The 12234-nt window shown below is 39.4% G+C and overlaps 1 protein-coding gene across 1 annotated transcript in view; it reads right to left on the bottom strand.

Annotated features, from left to right (window-relative positions):
- Nucleotides 1-12234, bottom strand: part of Adgrv1 (adhesion G protein-coupled receptor V1) — a 535393-nt gene that overhangs the window by 478181 nt on the left and 44978 nt on the right. Inside the window, exons 15-17 of the mRNA XM_052159654.1 lie at nt 5194-5320; nt 4922-5107; nt 3997-4177 (exon numbers count right to left, since the gene is read on the bottom strand). Coding sequence (XP_052015614.1) covers nt 3997-4177; nt 4922-5107; nt 5194-5320 — 494 coding nt within the window. The remainder of the gene's footprint in view (nt 1-3996; nt 4178-4921; nt 5108-5193; nt 5321-12234) is intronic.

The raw sequence follows: 12234 nt of genomic DNA, 5'->3' as shown, positions 1-12234 counted from the left end.
CGATCCCTGGAGTACGGAACCAAGATGGATGCACCTCTCCTGACTGGTGGGAGGCCGAGTTCTGAAGTGGCCTCCGTGCAGGAAAGGCGCCGCACAACTGCAGGTGCTTGCTGCCCGGCTGGCCAGCGAAGGTCAGTAGTCGTGGGCGCAGGGCCTAACTGGTCCCTGTGACGCCTTGGTTCCACTGCTGATGGCCCTTCAGCTGGAGCAGCCACTGCTGCCACTGCCGCCGCCGCCGCCGCCGCCGCCGCCGCCGCCGCCGCCCAGCCTGAGTTTTTAATCTTAGCCATTCTGACTGGTGTGAGGTGAAATCTCAGGGTTGTTTTGATTTGCATTTCCCTAATGACTAATGAAGTTGAACATTTTTTAAGATGCTTCTCTGCCACCCGAAGTTCTTCAGGTGAAAATTCTTTGTTTAGCTCTATACCCCAGTTTTTTCTTTTTTTTTATTTATTTGATATATTTTTATTTACATTTCAAATGATTTCCCCTTTTCTGACCCCCCACTCCCCGAAAGTCCCATAAGCCCCCTTCCCTCCCCTGTCCTCCCACCCACCCCTTCTCACTTCCCTGTTCTGGTTTTGCCCTATACTGCTACACTGAGTCTTTCCAGAACAAGGGACCACTCCTCCATTCTTCTTATACCTCATTTGATGTGTGGATTGTGTTTTGGGTATTCCAGTTTTCTAGGTTAACACCCACTTACTAGTGAGTGCATACCATGATTGATCTTTTGAGTCTGGGTTACCTCACTTAGTATGATGTTCTCCAGCTCCATCCATTTGCCTAAGAATTTCATGAATTCATTGTTTCTAATGGCTGAATAGTACTCCATTGTGTATATATACCACATTTTTTGTATCCATTCATCTGTTGAGGGATACCTGGGTTCTTTACAGCTTCTGGCTATTATGAATAGGGCTGCTATGAACATAGTAGAGCATGTATCCTTATTACATGGTGGGGAATCCTCTGGGTATATGCCCAGGAGTGGTACAGGAGGATCTTCTGGAAGTGAGGTGCCCAGTTTTCGGAGGAACCGCCAGACTGATTTCCAGAGTGGTTGTACCAATTTGTAAGCCCACCAGCAGTGGAGGAGTGTTCCTCTTTCTCCACATCCTCGCCAACACCTGCTGTCTCCTGAATTTTTAATCTTAGCCATTCTGACTGGTGTAAGGTGAAATCTCAGGGTTGTTTTGATTTGCATTTCCCTAATGACTAATGAAGTTGAGCATTTTTTTAAGATGCTTCTCCGCCATCTGAAGTTCTTCAGGTGAGAATTCTTTGTTTAACTCTGTACCCCATTTTTAATAGGGTTATTTGGTTTTCTGGGGCCTAACTTCTTGAGTTCTTTGTATATATTGGATATTAGCCCTCTATATGATGTAGGGTTGGTGAAGATCTTTTCCCAATTTGTTGGTTGCCGATTTGTCCTTTTGATGGTGTCCTTTGCCTTACAGAAACTTTGTAATCTTATGAGGTCCCATTTGTCAATTCTTGATCTTAGAGCATACGCTATTGGTGATCTGTTCAGAAACTTTCTCCCTGTACCGATGTCCTCAAGGGTCTTCCCCAGTTTCTTTTCTATTAGCTTCAGAGTGTCTGGCTTTATGTGGAGGTCCTTGATCCCTTTGGAGTTGAGCTTAGTACAAGGAGACAAGGATGGATCAATTCCCATTCTTCTGCATGCTGACCTCCAGTTGAGCCAGCACCATTTATTGAAAAGGCTATCTTTTTTCCATTGGATGTTTTTGGCCCCTTTGTCGAGGATCAAGTGGCCATAGGTGTGCGGGTTCATTTCTGGATCTTCAATCCTGTTCCATTGATCAGCCTGCCTGTCAATGTACCAATACCATGCAGTTTTTAACACTATTGCTTGTAGTATTGCTTGAGGTCAGGGATACTGATTCCCCCAACATTTCTTTTGTTGTTGAGAACAGTTTTAGCTATCCTGGGTTTTTTGTTATTCCAGATGAATTTGAGAATTGCTCTTTCTAACTCTATGAAGAACTGAGTTGTAATTTTGATGGGTATTGCATTGAATATGTATATTGCTTTTGGCAAAATGGCCATTTTAACTATATTAATCCTGCCGATCCATGAGCATGGGAGGCTTTTTCATTTTCTGAGGTCTTCTTCCATTTCCTTCTTCAGAATCTTGAAGTTCTTGTCATACACATCTTTCACATGTTTGGTCTGTACCCCATTTTTAATAGGATTATTTGGCTCTCTGGAGCCTAACTTGCGTTCTTTGTATATATTGGATATTAGCCCTCTGTTGGATATAGGGTTGGTAAAGATCCTTTCCCAATTTGTTGGTTGCCGTTTTGTCCTTTGACAGTGTCCTTTGCCTTACAGAAACTTTGTAATCTTATGAGGTCCCATTTGTCAATTCTTGATCTTGGTGTTCTGTTCAGGAACTTTTCCCCTGTGCCCATGTTCTCAAGGCTCTTCCCCAGTTTCTTTTCTATTCATTCCAGTGTGTCTGGTTTTATATGGAAGTCCTTGATCCACTTGGAGTTGAGCTTAGTACAAGGAGATAAGAATGGATCAATTCTCATTCTTCTGCATGTTGACCTCCAGTTCAGCCAGCACCATTTGTTGAAAAGGTTATCTTTTTTCCACTGGATGGTTTCAGCTCCTTTGTCAAAGATCAAGTGACCATAGGTGTGTGGGTTCATTTCTGCATCTTCAGTCCTATTCCATTGATCTACCTGCCTGTCACTGTACCAATACCTTGCAGTTTTTAACACTATTGTTCTGTAGTACTGTTTGAGGTCCAGGATACTGATTCCCCTGGTGGTTCTTTTACTGTTGAGAATAGTTTCAGCTATCCTGGGTTTTTGTTATTCCAGATGAATTTGAGAATTGCTCTTTCTAACTCTATGAAGAACTGAGTTGGGATTTTGATGGGGATTGCATTGAATCTGTATATTGCTTTTGGCAAGATGGCCATTTTTACTATATTAATCCTGCCAATCTACGAGCATGGAAAATTTTTCCATTTTCTGAGGTCTCCTTCAATTTCCTTCTTCAGAGACCTGAAGTTCTTGACATACAGATCTTTCACTTTTTTGGTTAGAGTCACACCAAGATACTTTATATTGTTTGTAGCTATTGTGAAGGGTGTCATTTCCCTAATTTCTTTCTCAGCCTGACTATCCTTTAGGTATAAGAAGGCTACTGATTTGCTTGAGTTGATTTTATAGCCAGCCACTTTGCTGAAGTTGTTTAATCAGCTATGGTGGAGTATTTTTGGGTCACTTAAGTATACTATCTGCAAATAGTGATAGTTTGACTTCTTCCTTTCCAATTTGTATCCCTTTGACCTCCTTATGTTGTCTAATTGCTCTAGCTAGAACTTCAAGTACTATATTGAAAAGATATGGAGAGAGGGAGCAGCCTTGTCTAGTCCCTGATTTTAGTAGGATTGCTTCAAGTTTCTCTCCATTTAGTTTGATGTTGGCTACTGGTTTGCCATATATTGCTTTAGCTATGTTTAGGTATAGGCCTTGAATTTCCATTCTTTCCAAGACTTTAAGCATGAAAGGTTGCTGAATTTTGTCAAATGCTTTTTCAGTATCTAATGAAATGTGTTTTTTTTTTCTTTGAGTTTGTTTATGTAGTGGATAGCATTGATGGATTTCCGTATATTGAACCATCTCTGCATCCCTGGGATGAAGCCTAAGGTAGAATGGAAAACTGACAGTAGTTACTAAAGAAATGAGCTAAGAGATGGTGAGATGGGACCACGGTTCAGAGCACTTAGTGCTCTTCCAGAGGACCTGGGTTCAATTCCAGCACGCAGTCAGGTGGCTCACCACTGCTAATGTCAACTGCAGGGAATTCAACTGCTTTTGGCCTCCATGGGCCATGCATACATGTGGTGCTCACAGATTTGCACAGGCACACACAAGTATTTTTAAAATTAAGGTGACAAGAGATTAATGCCTTCCTCAGAGAAGAGAGTAAAATGTAGCAAGCAGAATACTTTACCATGACAGACATCCTCCCCTTTGCTTTCCTCTATCGAAGCCGTGAGACCGTCAGAGACAAATTCTATGATCCCGTGAGGATGGTCGTTTCTCAGGATGGTTATGTTGACAAGTGTAGCACTGCCCAGTTTGCTCTCCCTTTCACCATGGCTGCTGAGGACCACCCAGAAGTGCTCGTCCAACTGCACAAAGCATGCCGAATTAGAGAAGGACGTAATGCTGAAGTTTGCATTACAAATAAAATGTGGCTGGGATTGACAATGTTATTATGTCAAGATCAATCATCACATGGGAGAGACAAGAGAACTCATATTATTCCTAATTTTTAAAACCACTTGCCCACTCACTGAAAGATAGATATTACTTTACATTATACATCATATATAAATATGATATATATCATACTTATATATAAATGGCCATACTATTCTAAGCCAGTGAAAATTCAAGGCCTTTTCACTGGTGATTGAGTATTCATTTAAACGAGCAAAAATTAAAAAAATAGAATCAATCTGAAAGCTGCATATGAATTGCAGTGTAAACGTATTAGAAGTAACCTGATTCTCCTATTATAAAATAAGTTGATTTCTTTCACAGCAGAGCTTTAACGCCAAACCACGCCAGAGTTCAGTGAGTCCAGGCCACACAGAATGAGATGTGTCATAGGTAGGAACAGCAGAGCACGTGAGCTCCGAGCACACCAGCCGAGCTGCACAAGGCTGTCTAGTTCTTGTTTAGGACAAGAACACACTCTGGTAAGCTGAATGAACTGTGTTCTGCTTTTCAAGCTTCTTTTTAAATTTTTCCAAACACGAGGACCTAAGTCTTTCTTATGTCTTGCTATCAATGTTCAAAATATCTGTATTCTCAACGTCACAATACTGTAAACTTGTCAGAAGGACATGGCACAAGGGCCAACCCCGTACCTCTGGCGTGCCATCCAGTCTGGTGAGCAGGGTGACCACTACTTCCTGTTCCCCTGGGCTGAACTCCAGCAGCCCCGTGTTTCCATAGAATTCGTTGCTGTCTCGGGGTTCCACGTGAAAACGGAGGAACTGTGTGACAAGCGAGCCCCTGGACCGAACGATTCGGAGCTCCACAGCGTCTCCTTCCTTTAAAAACAAAAGCCACAAAAATCCAATTTCTTCTAGAACAATTTTTCTGAAGTTATAAATCAAGAGTGGAGTTTTGGACCTACTTTTATAACATAGGGTCCTCTAGAATCATAAGAAAATTCAAAAATGCCTCCGGGGTCATCATTTTCCAAAATAATCAAGTCTCGGCTAGTATAGCCTGATTTCAGGACATCACTCTCCACGCTCACCCTGGAATGAGAGAGGGCAAACACACGCCATTAGTCTGAAATTTTCAAGATGTTTTTCATGCTTTTTTTAAAAAAAATATACCAGCAGTATTTATAATTCTTCCAAATAATTAAAAAAGCAACTGGGTTATACTTTAAAACAATTTTACATGTATTAAAATGACTTCATACTAAAACTGTTTTTCATTGATAGCACTTACTGAAAGATTTCTGAATTCATTATATCTTTTTTTTATTTGACTAGACTTCATAGGTATATAAATAATATAGAAATCATTCATATAAAGTATGAAATCCTATCACATTTTAATAGCATTTTAGAAAATGGTAATTTGTAATTAGTTAGGAAACATATTGAAACAACTTGATAGTTGCTGGGTGTTGTACTTCTCTGATACATGTGTTTTCAATGTTATATTTAAGTCTCCTTAAATACAATTATATTAAGTAATATATTAACTGGGTAACTACAAACTACAAATGGGCAAAACTAATTAAGTAAACATAAATATAATCTGGCTTTTATAAGTATCTTTTGTTTTTCAAGTGCTTTCTATATGTTTCAGTTGTGACCTCAACTTCTTCAGGAAAAAAAGAAAACATAAAATCGAATGAAAGAAATAAAATGGATGTGAGATGCTGATATGCAAAACAACAAGTGTGTGTGGGAGTGTGTGGGGGGGTGTATGTGTGTCTGTGTGTGTATGTGTGTTGACAAATAGAGAAATGGATTGATAAAATGTTTTATGATTCCAGGTATTTGTGCCTAAGTATAATTAGGATGTTAGAAGAAATTGCAAGCTGTGAGACTAGAGTCAGCTCTTAGGAAAATCTTAGTCTTGCAAACTGGACTGAACCTCTCCATGTGTGACTTCCTAGGGAACAAAAAGATGTGGTCATAATCTGACCCCCAAGTCACAGTGAAACCACAAGCACTCCAGAGCCATGGACACCGGCCTGTGTTTCTGTGTGGGAAGGAACATGAAGGAAAGTGTTTCTGCTTTAAGAACCTAATCACCAACATGGCACATACTAGCGACCACAGGGGGAGTGGGCCCAACACCAAAGTGATTATGTGTTGTGTGGTCAAGGACTGATTTCATTTCTATAAACACCCTCATCCTTAGCATCGCCAGTGTCTCTATAAAACAGAGAAGCGAAAGGAAGAAAATGCAAAGACACACCCCAAAATGCCACAGATGTCATTTTCTCTGTTAAGCAAAATACATGATAGATAAAGTATTTAACCTCTAAACCACAACAATTATTCTCTGATGTAAACTCTATGGAATGATACAATTTAAAATTAATATGTGTGAAAGCACTCAGTTCTTCAGGGTTAAATATTTTAAACACATTCATGGTGCAAAACTGAGGACCCCAAATCCCAAGCCATTCATACAGATCCCACTGTCACTAGAGATAGAGATTGCAAACCGGCATGCACAACACGGTGAACAGGCAGCACTGCTTGAGCGAGACAGGTCAAGAAGAAAACCATCATGCACAGAACAAAATACTGAACCTTTCACACAAGCCATTATTCTGCACACTTACCCAAAGTACACAACAAACCTTTCAGTTTCTACCCTGTCAACACAGAAAGAACAGTGAGAAGGGTGAAGGCAAGATAAGCACACCATCGCTAAATTCTCGGCTACAAGTTTAGAGTGGAATGGCAAAATCAAGTTAAAGAATGCACGCTTCATCCCCTGCCACCTCCCACGAGTAATTTTCAGTTTATGGGAACTGTGCACACTGTGTTCTCTGCTATTAGCAAATGTTAGCAAGCCCACTTTTATGGAAGTTGACCCCATGCCCAGCAAGCATGCCCAGACCCGTTCAAGACATTCCTTTCTTGGCCCCTCCCAAGTGGAGATGTCTGCCCAGTGCTGTGCACAGCCAGAAGCTGAGCACATTTCATTCAGCTGGACTTCTAACTACTCACTTTAATGAGGTTTGAAGAAAAAGTACTAAAAAAAAATTATCTAAAGCCAGTTGCTATTTGAATTAAAATAATCAAAACCCTGTGGCAGAAACATCTGTACCTTTCAATGTTTGCAGAGTTCAAGGAGTCATAAGACATCACCACTTTTAATTACAGTTATATATCAGGAAATCTAAATATTTCCACATCCCCAGTGTATTTCATTTTCAAATGATCTTGAAAGCCACACAGCAAAATAAACAGACCTTATCATTTATACATAATTAGTTTTTATTAAGTAAAATAACAAAAAATTCTAATTGCAAAATGTTAAAGAGAGTACTTTTAATAGGTATTATATTGAAGTTACTTTTAATTGATTAGTATAAGACAAATTTTTGCTTCTATTTAGTTTAAATATAAAGTACTTGAGTTTGACCTTAAAAGAAAAGTATGCCCCACAACATCAGAGGAAGCTCCACGGCCAGGCGCTCAATAGTTCCAGGTTCATAGGATCAGAGGTGAGGACCAGCGGATCCCAGGCACCCAGAACTCCTTCCAACCAGTGGCACCAGTGGCACAAGTTCCTTCCGGTCTGGGTCAGTGCCCTGAGCAGACTTTGGGTGCAAACTCCACAGCCAACCCTACAACACCCACAGGAAACTCCACTCCCAGATGCTCTAACATGCCCAGGATCACAAGATCACAGAAACGTGGCCACACCAAGGTTCCAGAGGCAGCTTGATTCGGAGGGGCTCTGACATACCTAGAATATCAGGATCACAGGATCCCAGAATCAAAGGATCACAGAGAGATCTGGATCACAGACAGACCTGGACTCTGAGGAGTTTTGACACATCCAGGATCACAAGAAGGACAGGTTCTAGTCAGATATAGTGAGGGCAGGTGGCACTAGAGATAATCAAATGGCAGGAGCAAATATAAGAACATAAGCAACAGAAACAAAGGTTACTTGGCATCATCAGCACCAAATTATCCCACCGTCACTAGCCCTAGATAGACCATCACACCAGAAAATCAAGACTCTGATTTAAAAATCACATCTCAAGATGATGATAGAGGACTTCAAGAAGAACATAAATAATTCCCTTAAAGAAATACAGGAGAACACAGGTAAACAGCTAGAAGTCATTAAAGAGGTCATTAAAGAATTACAAGAAAACACAACCAAACAAGTGAAGGAAATAAACAAAAACCATTGAAGATCTAAAAATAGAAATAAAAACAATAAAGAAATCACAAAGGGAGACAACCCTGGAGTTAGAAAATCAAGGAAAGAGATCAGGAGTCATAGATGCAAGCATCACCAACAGAATACAAGAGATAGAAGAATCTCAGATGCAGAAGATACCATAGAAAACATTATCACAACAGTCAAAGAAAACACAAAAAGCAAAAAACTCCTAACACAAAACATCTAGGAAATGCACATCACAATGAGAAGACCAAACCTAAAGATAATAGGTATAGAAGAGAGCAAAGATTCCCAACTGAAAAAGCCAACAAAATTATAGAAGAAAACTTCCCTAACCTAAAGAAAGAGATGCCCATGAACATTGAAGAAGCCTACAGAACTCCAAATAGACTGGACCACAAAAGAAATTCCTCCTATCACAGAATAATCAAAACACCAAATGCACAAAATAAAGAAAGAATATTAAAAGCAGAAAGGTAAAAAGGTCAAGTAACATATAAAGGCAGACCTATCAGAATTGCACCAGATTTTTCACCAAGGACTATGAAAGCTAGAAGATCAAGGGCAGTTCTCATACAGACCCTAAGAGAACCCAAATTCCAGCCCAGACTATGATACCCAGCAAAACTCCCAACTACCATAGAAGGAGAAAACAAGATATTCCATGACGAAAGCAAATTTACACAATATCTTTCCACAAATCCAACCCTACAAAGGATAATGGAAAACACTAACACAAGGAGGAAAACTGTACGCTAGAAAAAGCAAGAAAGTAATCTTTCAGCAAACCCAAAAGAAGATAGCCATACAAACATAATTCCACCTCTAACAACAACAACAAAAAAAAAAAACAGGAAGTAACAATCACTTTTCCTTAGTATCGCTTAATATCAGTTTACTCAGTTCCCCAATAAAAAGACAGACTGGATACATAAACAGGACCGAACATTTTACTGCATACAGGAAATGTACCTCATTGACAAAGATAGACACTACCTGAAAATAAAATGCAGGAAAACAATTTTCCAAGAAAATGCTCCCAAGAAACAAGCTGAAGTAGCCATTCTAAAATCTAATAAAATCAACTTTCAAGCAAAAGTTAACAGAAAAGATAAGGAAGGACACGTCATTCATATTGAAGGAAAAATCTACCAAGATGAACTCTCAATTCTGAACATCTATGTTCTAAATGCAAGAGCACTCACATTAATAAAAGAAACTTTAATAAAGCTCAAAGCACACATTGCACTTCACACAAAAATAGTGGGAGACTTCAGCACCCCACGCTCATCAAAGGACAAATCATGGAAACAGAAACTAGAGACACAGTGAAACTAACAGAAGTTATGAACCAAGTGAATCTAACAGATATCTACAGAACATTATATCCAAAACCAAAAGTATATACCTTCTTCTCAGTACCACATGATAACTTCTCCAAAACTGACCATATAATTGGTTACAAAACACAATTCAGCAGATATGAGAAGACTGAAATAATCCCATGCAATCTATCAGATCACCATGGACTAAGTAAGGCTGATCTTAAATACAGACAAAAACAACAGAAAGCCCACATACTCATGGAAGCTGAACAACTCCCTACTCAATGATCAAGTCTTGGTCAAGGAAGAAATAAAGAAAGAAATTAAAGACTTTTTAGAATTTAATAAAAATGAAGACCCATCGTACCAAAACTTAGGGGACACAATGAAAGCAATGGTAAGAGGAAGACTCTAAGTGCCTCCAAAAAGAAACTGGAGAGACCTTACACTAGCAGCCTGACAGAACACCTGAGGGCTCTAGAACAACAACAACAAAAAAAGCAAATGCTGCCAAGAGGAGTAGAAGGCAGGAAATCATCAGACACAGGGCTGAAATCAACCAAGTAGAAACAAAAAGAACTATACAAAGAATCAACAAAACCCACAGCTGATTCTTTGAGAAAAATTAACAAGATAGATAAACCCTTAGCCATACTAACCAGAAGGCACAGAGACAGTATTCAAATTAATAAAACCAGAAATGAAAAAGGAGGCATAACAAAGGAAACTGTGGAAATTAAAAAAATCATCAGATCCTACTACAAAACCTTATAATCAAAAATATTGGAATATATGGATGAAATGGACAATTTTCTAGACAGATACCAGTTACCAAAGTTAAAACAGGAGCAGGTAAACCATTTAAACAGTCCCAAAACCCCTAAAGAAGTGGTCATTAGTAGTCTCTCAACCAAAAAAAAAGCCCAAGACTGGATGGGTTTAGTGGAGATTTCTATCAGATCTTCAAAGCAGACCTAATATCAATACTTTCTGGGAACCAGCTAGCTCAGCTCAACGCCCCCAGGTGTTGCACAGGTTTCTTGAGAGCAAAACATCGTACGCAGCTTAGCTTGATTCCTGCCTTCCTGCCTGGTGTGGTAGGGACTTCCCAGGTGCCTGACCTATGGCTATAATTTTTTTCCTGTTCCCTTCCCTGGCCTCTGGTATATATATTGCTGGTCATAAAGTTTAGGGCATTCTCCTTACAGAATGACCTGTGTCTGTGTTTTCTGTTAATCCCCCAGGCCTACACCAGATACTTAGTACTGTGGCGGCATGGGCGCCGTCAAATACTCTTCAAAATATTCCACAAAATAGAAACAGAAGAAACACTACCCAATTTGTTCTATGAAGCCTCAATCATGCTTATACCTAACCACACAAAAACCAAACAAAGAAAGAAAACTTCAGACCAACTTCTCTTATGAACATTGATGTAAAAATACTCAATAAAATTCTTGCCAACCAAATCCAAGAGCACATCAAAAACGATCATTCACCAAGATCAAGTAGGCTTCATCCCAGGAATGCAGTGATGGTTCAGTATATGCAAATCCACCAATGTAATCCACCACTAAAACAAACTCAAAAAAACCCACATGATCATTTCATTAGATGCTGAAAAAGCATTTGACAAAACTCAATGTCCTTTCATGTTGAAAGTCTTGGAAATATCCGGAATTCAAGGCCTATACCTAAACTTAGTAAAAGCAATATACAGCAAACCAGTAGCCCACATCAAAATAAATGGAGAGAAACTTGAAGCAATCCCACTAAAATCAGCAACTAGACAAGGCTGCCTACTCTCTCCCAATCTATTCAATATAGTACTTAAAGCTCTAGCTAGAGCAATTAGACAACAAAAGGTGGTCAAAGGGATACAAATTGGAAAGGGGGAAGTCAAAATATCACTATTTGCAGATGATATGATAGTATACTGAAAAATTCCACCAGAGAACTCCTAATCCTGATAAACAACTTGAGCAAAGTGGCTGGACATAAAATTAACTCAAGCAAATCAGTATCCTTCCTCTTCTCAAAGGATAAACAGGCTGAGAAAGAAGTTAGGGAAACAATACTCTTCACAATAGTCACAAATAATATTACATACCTTGGTGTGACTCTAACCAAGCAAGTGAAAGATCTGTATGACAAGAACCTCAAGTCTCTGAAGAAAGAAATCGAAGATCTCAGAAGATGGAAAGATCTCCCATGTTCATGGATTGACAGGATAAATATAGAAAAAATGGCCATCTTGCTGAAAGCAATCTACAGAGTCAATACAATCCCCATCAAAACTCCAAATCAGTTCTTCATAGAGTTAGAAAGAGCAATTTGCAAATTCATTTGGAATAACAAAAAACCCAGGATAGTGAAAACTATTCTCAACAATAAAAGAACTTCTGGGGGAATCACCATCCCTGGCATCAAGCTGTATTACAGAGCAA

This window comes from Apodemus sylvaticus, chromosome 16 (assembly GCF_947179515.1).
Source record: "Apodemus sylvaticus chromosome 16, mApoSyl1.1, whole genome shotgun sequence".
Classification (NCBI taxonomy): Eukaryota; Metazoa; Chordata; class Mammalia; order Rodentia; family Muridae; genus Apodemus; species Apodemus sylvaticus.
This window is presented reverse-complemented; position numbering and strand designations above follow the sequence as displayed.